The sequence below is a fragment of the Myxocyprinus asiaticus genome, chromosome 38 (genome assembly GCF_019703515.2).
Source record: "Myxocyprinus asiaticus isolate MX2 ecotype Aquarium Trade chromosome 38, UBuf_Myxa_2, whole genome shotgun sequence".
Lineage (NCBI taxonomy): Eukaryota > Metazoa > Chordata > Actinopteri > Cypriniformes > Catostomidae > Myxocyprinus > Myxocyprinus asiaticus.
Window position 1 is genome coordinate 21,554,867 of NC_059381.1, and position 21,840 is coordinate 21,576,706.

Consider the following 21,840-nt stretch of genomic DNA (forward strand, 5'->3'; position numbering starts at 1 on the left):
TATATATATATATATATATATATATACAGTATATATTATTTTAGAAAAAGTATATATACTTTGTATGTATACTTTGTATATCACCAAGTGATAATGTAACTGAAAGTCAAGTTTACGGTCAAGTTTGACTGTCATGGTCACATCAGATCCTCTTAAAAAATTGAACTACATCTCTAGCAGTTCTGGGCTATGAGCAGCATGAGCACATGGCTGCTGACATACAGCTTAAGCAGAGCTGTGCAGCATTTGCAATGTTACAGCTGCGCAAGCGGCCCCAAGTCTCAAACACTGCCCAAGGAGCTATGCACGCTGGCATGCATCGCGTGTCGCTCTGATAATGATACAAGCATATGGGAAGTGTATGAGAAAAAGATAGAGTAAAATGGGTGTTAATGAAATGTGCTAGACAACATAATGTCAGGTGACACCAGAGCAGCATAATATGATTGTGACTTGCCAGTACAAGTTCATCTTCCAGTAAAAACAATAGAAATAGTTGGCAAAGAAACACCGGTGCAAGTTCGATCAAAGTGACATCAAATTCTGAGAGAAATATGCCCTACAAAGAAAATACAGTAGCTACGCCAACGCTGAGACAGAAAAGTGGCTTCAAAGTTTTTTGATTATCCAGCCATATGTGGATTATAAAATAGTCTCTCTCTGTTTTTTCTTAATCTGAGCATAGTTGAGCCAAACCTGTCTGTCACAATATCATAGTCTAATCATCTTCATAGTCTAAGACAGGGATTTCAAAGGGGGGTTCAAAGAGGGCCACATGGGGGTGCTAGGGGGTCCACAGAATTTTCACAAAAAATATTTTTTTGGCAGAGGCTATTTGCACTTTGGCTAAATAGCAACAAAAAGCATCATCTTGCACTAAGTGCAAATAGTGTTAGATGCTATTTGCAACCCTAATTAAATACTAACATAGGGTCATTACTGCAGTGTGTTTATTGTGTTTATTACTGTAGGGTGTCCCACAGACACCCTACACAAACTCCCACCCCTAAACCTAACCCTAACCTTACCTTATACAAATTTACCATGGTTTTACTTAAGTAGCCATAGTATCACCATGGTATTTTGTAAAATCATAGTAACCACAAAATTGAACATGGTTACTACAACCCCAAAAAGTTGGAACAGTATGAAAAATGCTAATAAAAACAAAAACTAGTGATTTGTAAATTATATTTACCCTTTGCTATATTGAAAGCACCACAACTACACATAATATGTGTATGGGAATATACAATGTTCCCCAAAGACAGATTGGAAGGATTTTGGGTATTTCACCCTCTGCAGTGCACAATATAATTAAAGGATTCAAGGAATCTGGTCAAATCTCGGTGAAAAAGGGCAAGACGAAAACCACTTCTGAATGCGCGTGATCTCTGATCCCTCAGACGTCACTGTCTTAAAAAACAGCATTCATCTGTAATGGATATCATGACCAGTGGCTTGGGATTACTTTAGAAAACCTTTGTTAGTCAACACCACTCATCGCTGCATCCACAGATGCAAGTTAAGACTTTACTATGCAATGCAGAAGCCCTACATCAACACTGTCCAGAAGCGCTGCCGGCTTCTCTGGGCTTGGTCTCATCTTAGATGGAAAGTAGAACAGTGGAACTGTGTTTTTCGGTCCGAAGAGTCCACATTTCAAAAAGTTTTTGAAAAACACAGCCGTTGTGTTATCCAGGCCAAAGAAGAAAAGGACCATCCAATTCACAGGGTAAAACATCATATAATGTGTAGGTGTAGGACTTTCAATATAGAAAATGGTGATTATAATGTACAAATCACTCATTTTTGTTTTTATTAGCATTTTTCATACTGTCCTAACTTTTTCGGAATTGGTTTTGTATATTAAAACCATATTACTGTATTAACACCATGGTTAATTGCATTAAAACTATGACTTCCACCAAAAAACATAGTTACTACAATATTATTATAGTAAAACCATGGTATATTTTAACCTGGATCAAGTCTTTCTCTCAACTCTCCACCGTCCCCACGACCTGTGAGCCAATCAACTTTTGTATTAATTTTATTTAAGAGTAGAGACAGGAAACAGGAAAACAGGAAAACAGGAAAAATTGGGACAAAATCGAACTCGGAGCACATCCACACCATCTTTACACACTACATCATTTTAACTTTTTAGAGCTGTAAAAGTTAATGTGCTAACTTAAGATATTAATAGAATATGTTGAATGAATGATTGTTGTATATATATATATATATATATATATATATATATATACAGTATAGCACTTTTCTGACACTACACTCGTTTTAGTAAAATTACAATATAAAAGCCAATTATTTACATTTGGAAACAACATGTTGTCATTATATCATGTGCAATATTTTTCTCTTCAGAGTATTTATACATGCAAATATGTAGTTGCCTTTTTGCTTTAAGAAGGGGGTTGCTTGCAAAGGGAATCATATTTGGAGAGCCATGGCATTATAGAGTTTGAAAATCTCTGGTCTAAGAGTCCAGATTTCATCATGACTTAGTTTTGACAAAATGTGTAGTTACTGTGGTTTGCCTTTGAGGGCAGAATAACCATCCAGAGCCAGGTTTTTCAATGAGTATACTGCCAGGGGTCTGTGGAGATAAAAAAAATAATAATTTTCTATTCATTTAACTGAACATTAACTAATGGCCTGTAAAGCACTGTAATATTACAGTAATGTTTTTGATTAAAAAAAAATATGTCTTATTTTATATTGGGGGCCCCTGGGATTGCATAAAGCATGGGTGGGGGGGTTTCTGGATCTGTAATGATTAAAAACCCCTGATCCAGAGAAGCCATTCATTTCTGGATGGTAACAATCTTTTTTTCCTCAAAAGCATTTTGGAAGGTGACATGAGGGAAATTAAGTCCCCGTTTCTCTCTTTTTAAAAACATAACATTAATCTGGGCTAAACTGAACTGGGGGTAAACACAAAAAAGAGGAATAACAGGAAAAGAGTGTTCAGAACTGAAATTGCAATTAGCTGATTTTTTACAATATCTGCATCGACCTCACCCTTTCTCTACCTCTCTATTTCTCCCGATATTTCTCTATTTCCTGTCTCTCTTTCTCCATCCCTCTCCATCGCTGTAGCAGCCCTTCTCTGCTGTTCAGATCCCACCCTCTTTCACATACACACATACACACATACACACACACACAAACCCCACAAACATGCTGGCTCTCTCACATACGGTCACTCTCTGATTGAGTACCTTTTCATTTTTAGGCACTCAGCAACAGTCTCTCTCTGAGACACACACACACACACACACACACTTACCCTCTATAGTGACTGCCTGGAAGGAATCTTGCAGTTTGCGGCTGCAGCACTCTGGACATGCAGGACCATGTCTGAGGTGGGAGATAGGCTTTAGAGTTTGTGTGTAAGAATCTGCTCCTAATTCATTCTTTAATAATGCTAATGTGAGTGCAACTATTAGTGTCAGACTCCTGCATGTGAATCAGTTATTCTTTGCATGGTTCTGTGATGATTTGTATGAAGTTTTGGACAAACTGATTTATCTAGGCTGTGTTTTGCATGCATGTTTAATGTTATACTCCATTTCAGTTATTGTGCATGGAAATGTAAAATATTTTAAGGGATTTTAAACCCAAAATGACATTTTTTTTCATTATTTACTAACCATAATTACTGACACTCATGTTGTTCCAAACCCATATGACTTTCCTTCTTCCATGGAACACTGAAGGAGTAGTTTAAATATTTGACTTATCCAGTATAGTGTAAACATCGGAATAATTCAAATGGCATAAATCAAATCTCAGTATAGCAATAATATTATATGTATGATCAAGTCATGTGTTTAATGCATATGAAGACATTACTATGTTCTTACTGAACTGATCTAAAATGATCCATATTTTGGACATTTGTCATTAACAAGTGAATTACAACAGAAATGTACAATTGTAACCAAATATATAGAGTAAATATAAAAGCATTGGAAGTTCACACCATGAAATCTTCTTAGACTTGCGCAGAGTGGAATTAGATGTATATATTTTTTACTGGAGTGAGGGGTTTATTCATTAATTCATATGATTGGGTCTGGCTTGATTAATCAGTACATCTATTAGCCTGAATGTCTTTATACAGTATTTGCCTGTTCAGTCACTCAAGCACTTTTTCATAGTGAGCTTGCAGCAATGCAGTCAGCAGATCTTTATGCACTCTGAATCAGACTCTGAACCCAATAACTGCCACAGACATCTACCCCTCCTGGCATCTGAAGCTTCTCGGGTCTCTCTTTCTTTCTCTCTCTCTCTCTCTCTCTCTCTCTCTCTCTCTCTCTCACACACACACACACACACACACACACACACGTTAGTGCGGCTATCCTTATGAGGACTCTCCATAGACATAATGATTTTTATACTGTACAAACTATAGATTCTATCCCCTAACCCTAACCCTAAACCTAACCCTCACAAAAAAAAATCCTGCATATTTACATTTTCAAAAAAACATTATTTAGTATGTTTTTAAAGCGATTTGAATTATGGGGACACTAGAAATGTAAACCACATTTATAGCATAATACCATTGTATTTACCAGTTTGTAACCTAAAAAAAAGTCCTCGTAAACCACCCAAACCCGCCCACACACACACACAGGCAGAGTTAGCCACTGACTCGTAAACACACAAATAATTCCCTCAATATAACCCAGAGTGTATAGGATTACAAACATCTCCCTTGATACTATAAAACAAAAATATCAATTTTGTTAAATCTTTTGATCCCACAAACCACTAAAATGGTTCCACTAAAAGGTTGAGTGTGTAATGTATTCAATGTTAAAATACTTTCTCCTATCCAAGCTTAAAATGCAGTCAACTATAATTAATCCATTCACAGGCTGATTTGCTCAAAAGTTTTAAATATTGTGTTTCTGTGGCGCTATCAAACCGTTTGTTTGAGCAAACACACAGCAGCCCAATATTGCCACATTGGCTCAACAAATGCTTTTTGCATGACTAATGGCAGATGGGGGACTTGGAGTCGCTTGAAGCCCAGAAATTACATACTTCACCTGTAAGCAACAAAAACCTTATCAACATCAACTAATTTCTTTGCTATGATCAATAACTGTTAAGCTGCCAAAGCTATTCCTAATCATTTATCCACTACTGATAAAGTGCTAAAGTGCTTCTTATAACTGTCTGTAATTTGATTCAGCATGTAGTTGAGTTCCTCTTCTGTACTGACAGGTCACAGGCATCTTCTTATAAAGAATTCAACCAGTGTGTCTTTAAGCCCAACTCACCAAACAGCTGGTTAATTTTTTTATTTTTTTATCACACATTATACATTTGCACATATACAGTGAAATACTTTTTGTCAGAGTGCAGGGTCAGCCATGATACAGCACCCCTGGAGCAGATAGGGTCAAGGGCCCTGCTCAAGGGCCCAACAGTGGCATCTTGGCAGTGCTGGGGCTTGAACTCCTAACCTTCTGATCAGTAACCCAGAGCCTTAACCACTGAGCTACCACTGCCTGTAGTTAATGTCCTGTGGCTGCTGCTCATAAGTCATGGCACATCTTCCACTTAAGTAACAACTGAAGACAGATGAGTTCTGTCTCACCCACACATGGTTTTGTTTCGCAACAGGACCATGTGAAGGTGTGACCTCTGTGACATGACTGGAGTCACCTGGCAATCTATACAAACAGAATAGAACTACATTGTGATACCTGTCAGTAAGGCAGTCCATCAAAAGCCAAAAATACATTTGTTTAAAGTTAGGAAAGCATTCTAAACATCTTCACGCTGAGCACCAGGGCTTTTGTGCTTTATATCTTGACAGCATGCCATCAAAGTAATTTCCTTTATATCAGCAAACGTGTCTTTAAATAGATTTTATTGCAATCCATACAAGGGCTCCAAAAATTATTTGGACACTCAAGACACACTTAAAAATGCCTTTTTATTGCATTTTTATCTGCATTAAATGGCAGAATATCAAACCAAGAGGTATTTATTTTAAAGAAACAGCACACTTTTATGGAAGCCCAGGAGTGCCATTTAAAAAAGAATGAAGGAATAAATGATCAATCTATTAATTTGAAAATAAAAATGTGAATAAATAAACCAATTTATAAGTGGACAAATAAATAGACACATTTAACATTTAATTCATGTTTTAAAATGTACTTATATTTAGCAATAAAACCGATAATTAATTAGTCATTTTTAAATGCACCTTTAAATTGCGTTTTAAAAAGCATTTGGCAATTGCTTTTCTTCATCCATTTTCCAGTTGCTTTTCTTCATCCATTTGCCAATTGCTTTTCTTTATTGTTTGACTTTTCCTTTTCTTTTGCCATTTGTCAATCCATACAAGCTGAAGCCCAGGAGTGCCAATTAAAAAAGAATGAAGGAATAAATTATCAATCTATTAATTTGTAAATAAAAACTAAAATAAAACTGAATAAATAAATGTATAAATGGTCAAATAAAAAGACACATTTGAATGTGCTTATTTAATTCATGTTTAAAATTTTTATTATATTTAACAATAAAATTGTGCATTAATAATTCAGATTTATTTCATGTTATCATGTCATTAAACGTAACAATAAAGATGTTTGAGGTAATGTCCAAGATTTAGGCCAGGAATTTTCAAAAAAGCAATAACCAACAAGTGTTTTACTCCTTCACTGCTAGAATTGTGTGAAATGAAACCATGTCACTGAACATAACTTTTACTGGAAGAAAAAAAAACCTTCTGGTTGTGTAAACAAAAGGTAACACATTATTTAGCTTTATAAACAGAAACAGTTTAGCAAAACATTGTGTCCCAGTGCTTATGATCGATGATCTCACAGTGCACAGAAGGTACATTATATGGGCTTTGTTCACATATATGGCAGAGAGAGTGGTCATACAGTAATGAAACCGGTGAATATCTGTGAGGTCAGGCAGTGCAGAGAAGCATTTGCTTAAGCACAGGATCTGGCGGTATTCTTCATCGGCTCGGTACCTCAAGCGGTGAAGTATGGTGAGACAAATGGCAGTTGTTGCACATTTCAGTCGTGGGTCGGGAGGCTGGTTCTGTTGATAGCATCACGATTACCAGCTCCCATCCTGGACATGTATCACTGTGCACGCTCATGTAGGGCTGTATTCAGCATTTCACAGCAACAGTGAACGAGCCACCATTAATTTCTGATATGCTTTGCATCCGTTTCTTATGCGCAGGATTCGCAGATCCAATAATATCACGTAAACTGCTCATACCATCGTCCAATGACAGGCCGTCTTACATCCTATTCCAGTGGCACGTGGGAGAGAGGGAGTGTCTTATAACTGAGTCAAAAGTTCATTAGTTGCCTCCACGAATCAACAGTCCAATGGCATTTTTTAAACTCGATTTTCAATTGGAGAAAGAAAAGGAAAAGAAAAACGGAAAAGAAAAGCCATTTGTGCATCAGAAACCCAGACTCAAAGATGATGTTTGAACCCGAAGGCAGGTATTTATTAAACACACAGTTTAAGTAAACAGGTGAGTATCAATCAGAAGGTGTTGAACAGTAAATGATGAGCAGTATACTGATAACAGTCTGTGTTCATATAGGAAGTGAGAGTCCTTGATGAGCCACACTCACAAACATCAGACGGGGACATGAGAAGATGAAAAACACGGGAAACAGATCGTGGGAAACATTGGAGAGGAACCTTGGAGAAATCGTTGGATATCGCTGGAGTGGAACTTTGAAGACTTCACTGGAGAACAGGTAAGTAGCATGTAAGTGAGTCTGTATTCCATGGGAGACCAGACATCGACTGAGTTGTGAGTGTGGCTTATGTAGGGAGCTGATTAGCGTGGTGATGAGACAGGTGCAGGTGATTAGTATTCGGGAGAGAGGGAAGGCTGTGTATGTGTGGCGAGAGAGCCTGGTGAATCCGTGGCATTACCCCCCCCTCCACGGACCTCCCGATGAGTGTCGTGGAAGTTGGTGAGCAGGGTCAGATCCAGGATGTCGTCTCGAGGTACCCATGATCTTTCTTCAAGACCGTAGCCTTCCCAGTCCACGAGGTACACGAGATGACCTCTGTGGTGCCGGGAGTCCAAGATGTAGACAGGTCTGTCTTCCAGGATCAGCGGCAGGGGGGGTTTGTCAACCGGACCAGGTTCTGTGGATTGAGGAGAGAGAGATGGGTGGTGAGGTTTCAACAGGGAGACGTGGAATGTAGAGTGAATACAATATTGAGGTGGGAGTTGGAGTTGGTATGTGACTGGATTTATTTGTTTCATGATGGTGAAGGGACCATTGTAACAGGGACTTAGGTTTTTACATGGGAGGCACAGCCTGATGTCCCTCGTGGAGAGACACACCTTCTGCCCGGGCTGGTAAACAGGAGTTGAAGATCTCCAGGCATCAGTGTGGCTCTTCTGGTGGTAACGTCTGGATTGGAAGATGGAATTTCCTCAGCTTTTCCAACACAAGCGCGGCATGTTGAATGTGGTCGGTCTTGTTCCGGGAGTACACCAGAATGTCATCAGTGTAGATCAGGACGAACCGATGGAGGTACTCCCGGAACACCTCATTCATGAACCCCTGGAACACAGAAGGGGCGTTGACCATGCCATATGGCATCACCCGGTATTCATAGTGGCCTGTAGGGGTCACAAAGGTGGTCTTCCATTCGTCTCCCTTCCGGATCCGAATGAGGTTGTACGCGCTGCGAAAGTCCAGCTTGGTGAAGATAGTGGCTCCTCTCAACAGTTCCAAGGCTGCCGGGACGATGGGAAGCGGATAGCGGAACTTGACAGTAATCTTGTTGAGGGAGCGATAATCTATGCATGGCCGCAGGCCTCCATCCTTCTTCATCCTTCGAAGCAGCAGGGGATGTGGATGGCCGGATGTAGTCCTGGTTGAGGGCCTCCTCAATATACTCCTCCATGGCCTTTTGCTCTGGGATGGAGAGGGGATATACAGTTGTGCTCAAAAGTTTGCATACCCTGGCAGAAATTGTGAAATCTTAACATAGATTTTGAAAATATGACTGATCATACAAAAAAAAAAAACTGTCTTTAATTTAAGGGTAGTGATCATATGAAGCCATTTATTATCACATAGTTGTTTGGCTCCTTTTTAAATCATAATGATAACAGAACTCAGCCAAATGGCCCTGATCAAGATTTTACATACCCTTGAATGTTTGGCCTTGTTACAGACACACAAGCTGACACACACAGGTTTAAAAGGAAATTAAAGGTTAATTTCCCACACCTGTGGCTTTTTAAATTGCAATTAGTGTCTGTGTATAAATAGTCAATGAGTTTGTTAGCTCTCACTTGGATGCACTGAGCAGGCTAGATACTGAGCCATGGGGAGCAGAAAGGAACTGTCAAAAGACCTGCGTAACAAGGTAATGGAAATTTATAAATATGGAAAAGGATATAAAAAGATATCCAAAGCCTTGAAAATGCCAGTCAGTACTGTTCAATCACTTATTAAGAAGTGGAAAATTCGGGAACCTCTTGATACCAAGCCATGGTCAGGTAGACCAAGAAAGATTTCAGCCACAACTGCCAGAAGAATTGTTCGGGATACAAAGAAAAACCCACAGGTAACCTCAGGAGAAATACAGGCTGCTCTGGAAAAAGATGGTGTGGTTGTTTCAAGGAGCACAATATGATGATACTTGTACAAAAATGAGCTGCATGGTCGAGTTGCCAGAAAGAAGCCTTTACTGTGCCAATGCCACAAAAAAGCCTGGTTACAATATGCCCGACAACACCTTGACACGCCTCACAGCTTCTGGCACAATGTAATTTGGAGTGAAGAGACCAAAATAGAGCTTTATGGTCACAAACATAAGCGCTATGTTTGGAGAGGGGTTAACAAGTCCTATAGTGAAAAGAATACCATCCCCACTGTGAAGCATGGTGGTGGCTCACTGATGTTTTGGGGGTGTGTGAGCTCTAAAGGCATGGGGAATCTTGTGAAAATTGATGGCAAGATGAATGCAGCATGTTTTCAGAAAATACTGGCAGACAATTTGCATTCTTCTGCACGAATGCTGCACATGGGACACTCTTGGACTTTCCAGCATAACAATGACCCTAAGCACAAGGCCAAGTTGACCCTCCAGTGGTTACAACAGAAAAAGCTGAGGGTTCTGGAGTGGCCATCACAGTCTCCTTACCTTAATATCATCGAGCCACTCTGGGGAGATCTCAAACGTGCGGTTCATGCAAGATGACCAAAGACTTTGCATGACCTGGAGGCATTTTGCCAAGACGAATGGGCAGCTATACCACCTGCAAGAATTTGGGGCCTCATAGACAACTATTACAAAAGACTGCACGCTGTCATTGCTGCTATAGGGGGCAATACACAGTATTAAGAACTAAGGGTATGCAGACTTTTGAACAGGGTTCATTTAATTTTTTTCTTTGTTGCCATGTTTTGTTTTATGATTGTGCCATTTTGTTATAACCTACAGTTGAATATGAATCCCATAAGAAATAAAAGAAATGTGTTTTGCCTGCTCACTCATGTTTTCTTTAAAAATAGTACATATATTACCAATTCTCCAAGGGTATGCAAACTTTTGAGCACAACTGAATCTTACCACAGGGCACTGGCTCCCCAGTAGGAGGTCTATTGCACAGTCCCATGATCTATGAGGAGGTAGTTGAGAGGCTCGTTGGGGACAGAAGACATCCTGAAAGTGGGAGTAGCAGGGTGGTATTTCCACAGAAGTTTGACTAGTTGGACTTTCGACAGAGGTGGTATTGAGATGGAGAAGAGGAGATCTTTTGATTGAAGCCATGGGTCTTGGAGTAGGACGATTGGGGAAGCAGGAAGGAAAACATTGGGGCCCTCACCTCAGGATGATTCTGGTGGACCAGGAGATAACGGGAGAATGTTGAATGAGCCAGGGACGTCCTAAAATGATTTTGGCTGTAGAGCTCTCCAGAACCAGTAGAATGATTTCTTCATAATGCAAACATTTGATTTGAAGTTTGACAGGAACAACACAGTGACAGATGACTCCTCTGCCCAGAGGTTTGCCGATTATGGAGTGAATCTTGAAGTTGGACTAACAGGGTCTCTTTTGGAGCTGCAACTGGCAGCACAGTGCACCAGAGATGAAGTTGCCGGCTGATCCAGTGTCGAGGAGAGCGGATACTGTAAGTGACAGACCAAAGGCAGTAAGCGTCACACTGGTTAATAATGGTGAATAACTGACATTAGGAGTGTTAACGTGACTCACCAGTGGGCATGTGGTACGAATGGGACATGCAGAGATGACGTGTACCCCTCCACTGCAATACAAGCATAATCGCTGGGTCAGCTGCCGTTAGCGCTCTGTCGAGGACAACCAAAAGGCATCCACTTGCATAGGTTCACTGTCTGGTTCTGGAGAGCGGAGAGAAGGCTGTTGGTGCAGAACAGGCGGAGGCTGCAGGGCAGGTAGTTCGTTCAGGCAGGCTTTCATTCTGTTGGCCACGTGGATGGAGAGTTGGATGAAACGCTCTAGCCCCATTGAATTGTCATAAGTGGAGAGATGCAGCCGCAGCCTCGGTTAGAGTCTCTGACGGTAGCTTGTGAGAAGAGCGGGCTCATTCCATCTGCTGGAAGCAGCTAGTGTATGAAATCTGAGAGCATAGTCATTAATTGAACTTCTACCTTGAAGGAGATTATAAAGTTATAAAGTTCGCTGATAGATGAATCTCCTGCAGGGCATCCAAAAACTTCCTTGAAGTGTTTAATGAAGCTCTCAAGCGACTGAGTGACTGGACTGTTTTGTTCCCAGAGAGATTGAACCCACTGCAACGCTCTTCCTGCAAGCAGAGAGATAATGAATGAAATTTTAACCGCTCGGTGCGGAAATGATGCGGCTGCATCTCTAGGGCGAGTGAACATTGGAGAAGAAAGCCGCTGCAGGCCTCCGCTGATCCTGAGTATAGTGCTGGATTGACCATGGAACTGGCAGAATAGCAGAAGAAGCGGAGGGAGGGAGTGCTGTTTGTGATCTCTGGTGCAGCGGGGTTAACCGGAGGGGTAAGTGCACGACGGAGAGCGTCTACCAGCTCATGAAATGGATCCGGTGGTGTTATACCTGCTGGGTTCATGATTTTGGCAGGTCTAGTCTTCTGTAACGGAAACCCAGACTCGAAGATGATGTTTGAACCCAAAGGCAGGTATTTATTAAACACACAGTTTAAGTAAACAGGTGAGTATCAATCAGAAGATGTTGAACAGTAAATGATGAGCAGTATACTGATAACAGTCTGTGTTCATATAGGAAGTGAAAGTCCTTGATGAGCCACACTCACAAACATCAGACAGGGACACGAGGAGAGGAGAAACAGGGGAAGCAGATTGTTGGAAACATTGGAGAGGAACCTTGGAGAAATCATTGGATATTGCTGGAGTGGAACTTTGAAGACTTTGCTGGAGAACAGGTATGTAGCAGGTAAGTGAGTCTGTATTCCATGGGAGACCAGACATCGACTGAGGAGTGAGTGTGGCTTATGTAGGGAGCTGATTAGCGTGGTGATGTGAGACAGGTGCAGGTGATTAGTATCCGGGAAAGAGGGAAGGCTGTGTGTGTGTGGCGAGAGAGCCTGGTGAATCCGTGACAACTGGCAAATGGATTAAGAAAAGCAATTGCCAAATACCTTTTTAAAATGCAATTTTAAATGTGCTTTTAAAGTGCACTAAAAAGTTAATTTAAAAGACTCATTAATGTACTAATTTATAGCTACATTTAATGACATTTGAAACATGAAATAAATATGATTTATTAATGCACAATTTAAAATAACAGACTTTTTATTTGTCCATTTATAAATTGACTTATTTATTCAAATAGCACTCCTGGGCTTCAGCAAGTATGGATTGACAAATGGAAAAGGAAAGGAAAACAAAAAAGAGAAGCAATTGTCAAATGGATGAAGAAAAGCAACTGGCAAATGAATGAAGAAAAGCAATTGCCGAATGCTTTTTAAAACACAATTTAAAAAGTGCATTTAAAAACGACTTATTAATGTGCTGTTTTATTGCTAAATATAAGTACATTTTAAAACATGAATTAAATAAACACATTTAAATGTGTTTATTTATTTGTCCATTTATAAATAGGTTTATTTATTCACATTTAAATGTGTCTATTTAAAACATTTCACAAAAACAGGTTTCAAACTATTAAGCAATAGGCATTGTTCAACTGTCTGTCTGTCTGTCTGTCTGTCAGACAAGCCAACATCAAAGTTCAAACTTTGCATATCTGCTCATTTTATGTACTGTATGTTACTGTTTACTTGACATTTTGTGCTATTTGTATTATATGTATACAACTGCTATTCCCATTTATTTATTTTTTTATCTGACTCTCCTGTGCTATCTCCTTGGTATGATTTCAATAAAAAAATTATAGTTATCAAATGCAATGGATTCATACATTTTTTAGTGTGACTAATGCGTTCAAAATACTAATTTGGGCCACTGTAAATGGTTTGGAATATGTTGTTATGCAAACGTATACCAATCTTCATTCAGTGTATATTATGAACTTGACTTTAATATCCACATGGTGTACCTCCTTTTCAATACACTTGTCCCCTCAGTGTCCCTTCAATTAGATTGCGAGGACGAGAGGTTTCCACATGGTTACGGATTCAGAGACTCTATCCTTAGCCACTGCCACAGACTGAGCTGGAAAAGCTGGAAAAGGAAGGAGGAAAAAGAAAGGTTTGTGGTTTTAAGTTTTTCTTAATGAAATTCCGACACCAACACTAATTACACCAAGACTAATATTGAAGCTATAATGGATTTGACCACAATCATTGGTAAAAATTCTTATGTGGACATGGTTAAGCTTTTATGATCAAGTGCTTGCAATTCTCTTAATGGATGTGACTGGTTTTGCAGTCCCATACCAAAAAGGACACACTCCAGTTGCAGAAACTAAAAGAAACAGACAGACTCCAGTAGACAGTCAATCATGCATGGCTCCACCCTTGCACTGATCTTGACTGGGGTGCTCCTGTACTTAGTGATGGGGGCACTGGTGTTCAATGCACTTGAGACCCCATATCAGGAAGCCCACCACGTCCAACTGCAAAACACCCTTCAAGAGTTTCTAGGCAACAACACCTGTGTGAACCATAAACATCTGGACACGTTTTTAAATGTAAGTTACTGTATACATGACACAACTTTAAGGAAAAATCCTATTGTCTGGCAAACATTAGCTTCAAATGCCCTCTCAAGAATATTTGATATGTTATTGGATACACTGACTTTCTGTTGTACATTGAAAACATAGTACAACAGAATAGCATATTCTCATTATTTTCAGAAAGTTTTTTATGTCTACCTATAGGATTGAAAAATCACAAATGAAATCTGTTTAAAGGGATAGTTAACCCAAAACTGAAAATTCTGTCATCGTTTACTCATTACATCAAGTTGTGTTCTAAGGAAGGAAGAAAGTCATATGGGTTTGGAACAACAAGAGGGTAAGTAAATAATGATTAAAAAAATTTTAGATTTTTGGGTGAACTATCCCTTTAATATTTCATTTATTTCTCCATGACAGCAATGAGATTAAATTGATAACACATGGAGACTTTTCCAATTTCATCTGTTTCTCAGATTTTTCTCCTGAGAAAAAAGGCCTATGTAACCTCACATTTGTCTCCTTTAGAGATACAGAAGAGATCTTAACAATGTCATAAACTGTGTTCCGATCAATCAAGTCAAGAGATTTCAATATGAACTAATATATTTCTCATGAATACCACCAAAACCGAATTATCTGAGCTATGATATCTACAATAAACTATATAATCCTACTGAATTTCAACAACAGTGTCATTCGTGTTAATTTGTATTTCTTCGAAGGAATTTAATGAGAAACATCACAGAAAAAGATAAAACATAACTGAGATCTCCTTTAAATCTACTGGATTTAAAGAGCAACCTTTTAGCAATATAGTTGTCCTCTGAATAATACATTGTTTCTATATTCCTTTGTTTCCATATAGAAAGTGGCAGATGCTATCAGTGTTGGAGTTCAGCCCAGCAGCAATGCCACATTCAGCACTAGTTGGGACCTGGCCAGTGCTTTCTTCTTCTGTGGCACCATTGTCACTACCATTGGTATGGGATTGACACATCACTGGCTGAGCACACCTTCTTCATTCTTGGGAACATTGGCACTGTGAGATGTCTAAAAATATCTGTCCTCAGATCACAGTGAGTGTTTGTCTGTGGTCCAGGTTATGGGAACATCTCTCCAAAGACAACGTGGGGTCAGTTCTTCTGTATCTGGTATACGTTGGTGGGTATTCCCTTGTTTGGGTTTCTTCTTGGTGCTGCAGGAGATCGTCTGGGGACTTCGCTGAGCAATGCCATTGCTAAAGTTGAAGCTCTTTTATGGGTAAATGGAGATGATGATAAACATGATCTCACATTTCAATCATTAAAGTGATGGGTTAACAAAAAATGAAATCTGCATTTACTCAACTTCATGTCTAAACCAATATGTATTTCTTTCTTCCGTGGAACACAAAAAGAGATGTTTGGCAGTATGTTAGTTTCAGTTGACTGAGGTTGTCATTCTGCCAACATCTCCTTTAGTGTTCCATGATGACAGGATTTTCATTTTTGGTCAAACTATCCCTTTACCACATTTACAGAGAAAGTGTTCACTTAAAGGAATAATTCACCCAAAAATGAACATTTGCTGATAATTTACTTGCCATCCAAGATGTATCTGAGTTTCTTTCTTCATCAAAACAGAATTTAAGACTTTTAGGATTTCATTTCAGGCCTCCTCCTCTAAACAATGCAAGTGAATGTCCTCCATTTTTTGACGGTCCAAAATGCATATTTAGTGTGCATCAAAATGATCCACACGACCCCAGTCGACAAATAAAGTTCTTCTGAACCCAAACGATTGATTATTTTTAGAAACAAAACAATACATATATACTTTTTAACTACAAATGTTAGCTTCCGTACATCTCTGTGACGTGCGCTCATGAGAGGGATGACGTAAGCTTGTTGTTAAGGTCACGCATCACGTGGAGGAGGAGTCAGGAAGTGCATCATTGTTTACAAGAGAAACTTGCACAGAGCACAGACCAAGCGCCGTTCACAAACCAAAACAGTCCAAAACAATTTCAAAACAATATAAAATAAAATAAAAAATCATTTCCAAATAATAATAATGAAAAAAAAAACAATGTAAACAATGCTTCCTGCCTCCTCCACGTGACGCGTGACCTTAACAACGAGCTTACGTCATCCCTCTCATGAGCGCACTTCACAAAGATGTACAGAAGTGAACATTTGTAGTTAAAAAGTATATAAGTATTGTTTTGTTTCTAAAAATAATCAATCGTTTGCATTCAGAAAAACTTTATTTGTCGACTGGAGTCGTGTGGATCATTTTGATGCACCCTAAATATGCATTTTGGACCATCAAAAAATGGAGGACATTCACTTGCATTGTTTAGAGGAGGAGGCCTGAAGTGAAATCCTAAAAGTCTTAAATTCTGTTTTGATGAAGAGAGAAACTCAGATACATCTTGGATGGCCTGAGGGTGAGTAAATTATCAGCAAATTTTCATTTTTGGGTGAACTATTCCTTTAATGATCTGGGTAAAACCTTTATTATTTTTACAAATAATAGAAACTTAAAAAATATTGTTTTTCAAGTTGGTTTAGCATTTACATTAAGTGTTTTGCATTTACTATTTTTCAGCAAAACTTTTGTTGCATTAATTCATTTCAAGCTTCTCAGTATCTTTTTTTCTTCAGTCTTCTTTATCTTTTCCATTCAGAAGTGGAAGGTGAGCCCAACCATCGTGCGTGTCATCACCGCTGTGCTGTCCATCATGCTGGGCTGTGTTCTCTTCGTCTTTGTGCCAATTTTAGTCTTCCAGAAGGTGGAAAAATGGACTCTGCTAGAATCTGCCTATTTTGTGGTTATCACCCTCACTACTGTGGGCTTTGGAGACTATGTTGCAGGTACCACTGGATAAAAGTTTGTTTCCTCACTTGGCAACTATTGTTTTTTTTGTTGTTTTTTTCTCCCAATTTGGAATGGCCAATTCCCAATGTGCTTTTAAGTCCTCATGGTCACGTAGTGATTCGCTTCAGTCCGGGTGGCGGAGGACGAATCCCAGTTGCCTCTGCGTCTGAGATCGTCAACCCGCGCATCTTATCACGTGGCTTGTTGAGCACGTTGCCATGGAGACGCAGAGTCACTCAGCACACTCTGGGAACTAGCGAACTCCAGGGGTGGTAGCCAGCGTCTTTACCACTGAGCTACCCAGGCCCCCCTGGCAACTATTGTTTAATAAGTAGCTCGCATTTTAATTTTAAAATATCCAACATGAGCACACAGGAAGTCGGCATGTTGTTTCTGAATGTTCCAGCACCCTGGCATCAGCAACATTATGCAGTCACTGTCTAGCACCATCTCCCATCGGTTCAGTTGCATTTACCTTCTCCTGTGATGCAAATGTTAGCACGTTGCTCCAGCTGCGTGGGAGACCTGGGTTCACTTTCCATGTTAAAACCAAGAAAGTAATCGTGTTTGCATAATCTGTGACAAGTGCAATTTGGATATTCCATTTTCCCTCTAAGATTACATTTTCACTCCATTGACAGTGAGGTTAGGGTTTGTGGGTAGAGTTATGCATTCCTCTTCACTGTATTACATAATTTACAGCTAAAAACAGCTCACTTTACAACATACTTTTGCTGCCATTTTGTAGACATTTCATCCTGAAACTTGAGCTCACACGTTCCCTTACCTTCAAAAAAACTTTATGATTCGGCCACTGGGGGCAGTGTTTCGTATTTCGGTTCGCTCAAGAAAAGTCAGCCTACTGTTTTCAAATTGACTGTGAGATCAGGCTGAAATGTCAAAGTGATTAAGACTCAATTCTGTAAGCATCTCTCTTGGCTTTTGACTTCCCCAATAAGAGGTTAGCCTTTACTGAAGACTTACTTTCCCCATGACAGTTTCTAGGGGCGGACTGGGACTAAAAAGTGGACTTTCTGGCCCAGAGCGGCCCACCAAACCCGGCCCGCAACACACCACACTATAACACATGCACATTGATTACATTTTCTGGCCCAATTTCAGTATTTTTATAAAAAAAAAAAAAAAAGACATTTCTATTGACTGCTAGTCGTGACAATGGGTCACACAGTGCAAAAAAATTCATAACTTTAAAACATATAAAACCACTGTAAATGTGATGAGTGGATTTTTTTAGAGAAAGCACTAAAATAAGCACTTTAAAGCTCAGACAAATGGCATGTCTGAAAACTTTATTCCCAACATACAGATGTACATGAAAATACAAGGGAAAGTGCGTATTTTAGGTGCTGTGACAAGTCAGCATTTCTTCAAAGTTTTTAAAGATCTTAATCACCTTTCAACTTTTTTCTAGAAGTGCAAATAAACTATTGTCTTAGTTAATATGAGGTTGAGGAAACAACAAGTATAATAATAATATATTATATATGTATATATATATATAGCTATACAAGATCATAAAATGTTGTTTCAAATAGTTAGATGAAGAAAGTGTCACACAGCAGGACACTGATGACAATGCTTAAAATTTCATGTCAATTATTCACTTAAATGTGTAAATGTTTATTTTAAAAAAACATTTTTTAAACAAAGTTGGCCAGAATATGTACATATATAAATATAAACAAATATAAATATATGTAAAACAAAATAAACTTACCTCTTAAAGTGTAGAACTTTGGAGATATTTAGCAGATGAATTGCTCATATTGTCACTCTATGTGAGTTTGTTGCGTTTTTATACCTGCAGTGTTTTAATTCCTTCCCTATATTATTCTTGAGAAAAAGTGAAAAGCCCTATGCTTTGACGAGCACTGTTTCTGTTATCCTTTAAACAAAGTGAGCCTCAAAGACTCAAATAACCACAAAGCAATATTTTTCATGACTTATTTTCTGCATTTTTGTCATTATTCAGCAAGCAGCACTTCAGCTCCCTGCGGTATGAATAAATTATGCAAATGACTAAGTAGCCTACTGCTCATAGTTTTACTGTTTGCAGATTTTATAAACGCTGCTGTTATTGTATTTGTTGTAACATGCGGTTATTTGTCATTTTCTGATTATTTAGAGGAAATGCACTATGATGTGTAAGTAATTTCAAAATAAGAGTCATTTCAGTTTTTCAAAATAAAAGCCACTGTATTATCTTCACCTTGCAGATTTTTTATAGTATTCACTTTGTAATGGGTCCGCACTGGCATGTTGGAGCCCAGGGCGGCCGCCTATATCGCCTGTAGGACAGGCCAGTTCTTGCACAGCAACGCGCTGGCCCAAATTACCCAGCGACCCACTGGGGCAGTTTCTTTAATGAAACCTTGCATAAAAAAACAGCCATTGCAGTTTTCTGACTGCTGGGGACTGATGTTAAATGTGTTGATTGATATATCAATGGTGGCTCCATTTCCTACATTATTTAGCAGTACATTCTGACTGAGATTTTCAGTGCTAGAGCAGAAATTACAAAGTGACTAGCAATGCTAAACATACCTCACCCAGCGTTGGGTTTATCCAATTACAAAGTAATTAGTTAATGTAATATAATTACTTTTTAGTCTAAAAAGTAGTGTAATACATGACATTTTAAATTCTTGTAATCAGATTACAGTTACTGACTTTCAAATAAAGTAATTACTTTTAAGTACATTATTTGCGCTAAAGTAATATGTATAAAACATTTCAAATATGAATGTATATACATCTGTTAGTGTTTCTGTGACAGCAGAAGGGTGTGCGACAATAAATAAGGAAGAAATATAGAAATTTTTAATTTGAGCAGAAAACCAAAAACCATGCCCTTAACAAAAAATGCTATGAAATGCTTGAAAAACTATATTAGATGACACCAGTGTCACAGAAATGACACACCTCAGCTAAATTTTGATCGCCAGCCATAAGATGACCCAGTGCTCCCATTGGCCAGTCCATCCCTGACTGTACAAGAAACATATACTTGATTCCAGTCACTGAGTCACTCTTTCTTTGTTTCATGAATTTCCTGTCCATCAGGTAATGGTGGTGATGAGGGTCAAGATAATTGGTACAAGCCTCTGGTCTGGTTCTGGATTTTGTTTGGTTTAGCCTACTTTGTGTCCATTCTTTCCATGATTGGGAACTGGATTCTGGTTCTTATAAAAAAAACCCGTGCTGAGGTAAGCCTACAATTAAATCAATATTTCAAATGAATTTTTAAATACTAAATATGTTATGCCATTTTTTAGTAAGGGCAGTGCCTGGTTAAACTCCCCGAGCATCTCTCCAACACTGCAACGGAAATCAGATTATTAATGCTTCTCTCAATTCCCATCCCTTCTATCTTCATGATTACCTTCCTTCCATTTTCCTTCACATCCATAATTCATTTCAACAACTCCTATTAACCTGAAGTCTGAAGTCTGAAATCAAATTTCTATCATTCTGCTCTGTGTGATATACAAATCTCTCCATAATTCTCAAGCCTTTCCATTTCTCCTGCCCTACTTTCTGCTCTCAGATGGAGGAGTTGAGGGCACATGCCTCAGACTGGACCCAGAACATTCAGAACATGTCCGTGGATTTTAACATAGCTGGAAAACTGGAAGATCCTTTCAAGCGTACCAGGCGAAAGCGGCGCCACAGGCGCCACAGACGCAGCAACAGCCAGAGTGTATCGGGTGGAGGTGGAGAGGATGGAAGGGGGGAGAATGAATCAGAATCCAGCTCTTACTCGTCCGACAAGTCAGAGGGCAGCTCTGAGACTGAGTCAGAGGTGACAGAGACAAAACAGGTCCCGGAGGTAGGGGTCTTCAAAGATATAGAGAAAGAGGAAAAGCCCAAAGCCACAAACATGGCCAAAGATCCCATTATCTCTCAGCCCTTGGATTACTTTGGGGAAAATCTTGCCTACATTGACGAGTCCTCAGATGCGGTGAGTGGGAAGATTCACCTGGATCCACTCCTGGATGTACCTGAATCCAATCCGGTTTCTAAAGACAAGCCCAAAAGAAGACGTCAAAGGAGACACTGGAAAAAGGATCCACAGACACCCAAGTCTATCAAAACCATTCCAGCTGAACTAGAGGATATTAAGCCAAATGGAGACATTCAGCAAAAAGACCCCTCTCCACTGAAGCTGTGAGCAAGCAAGTTGTTCATGGGGTTTGTTATTCCTCAAAAAAGCCTCGGTCCTCCTCTTTGACATGTAATATGTGTCACTGGAATAAAGTTTTGCTACTGCTAGCATTAGGGTATGCTGTGCTTTACTGTGAAGGCACCTTAAATTATTCTCAGATTTTACTGGGACTCTTGCCTATAGCAAAAAAAGAAGAATACGGATACCAGTGAAGTCTGAAACTATCTGGGTGCCTAAAATGAGATGGGGAAAAAAGGATCAGGTCCCATCTTGGACAACTCAGCATGAAGGAACGAGTGAGAAGTTTTATTGGGTAATCAGATAGTGGTCAAATGACCATTATTCATAACTACATATGCAGAAAGTCAATCATGATTAGATTCTTAGTGCCATATAATGGACAGTTTTGCAGTCAGATAAACTCTCTGATTATTGTGACTGCACATGCTGTGTACAGATTCATTTACTGTTTTATGCTGTGTGCCTTTTGCTCCTTTCCTTTTTTCATAACTTGACAATAAAGGAATGACACCTTCCATTTGGAGGATGCAGATTTTGAAGGGATAGTTCACCCAAAAATGAAAATTCTGAAC

At 39.1% G+C, this 21,840-nt stretch overlaps 1 protein-coding gene across 1 annotated transcript; it reads left to right on the top strand.

Moving 5' to 3' along the window:
• The first annotated feature begins 3,256 nt into the window (after window positions 1–3,256).
• On the top strand, window positions 3,257–21,277 carry LOC127429115 (potassium channel subfamily K member 4-like). Its single transcript, XM_051677926.1, has 8 exons — window positions 3,257–3,389; window positions 13,646–13,769; window positions 13,950–14,211; window positions 15,068–15,182; window positions 15,302–15,462; window positions 16,871–17,057; window positions 20,146–20,288; window positions 20,630–21,277. Exons 3-8 carry the CDS (start codon window positions 14,023–14,025, stop codon window positions 21,251–21,253), a joined length of 1,419 nt encoding a protein of 472 aa, XP_051533886.1. The 5' UTR covers window positions 3,257–3,389; window positions 13,646–13,769; window positions 13,950–14,022; the 3' UTR covers window positions 21,254–21,277.
• Window positions 21,278–21,840: the final 563 nt, after the last annotated feature.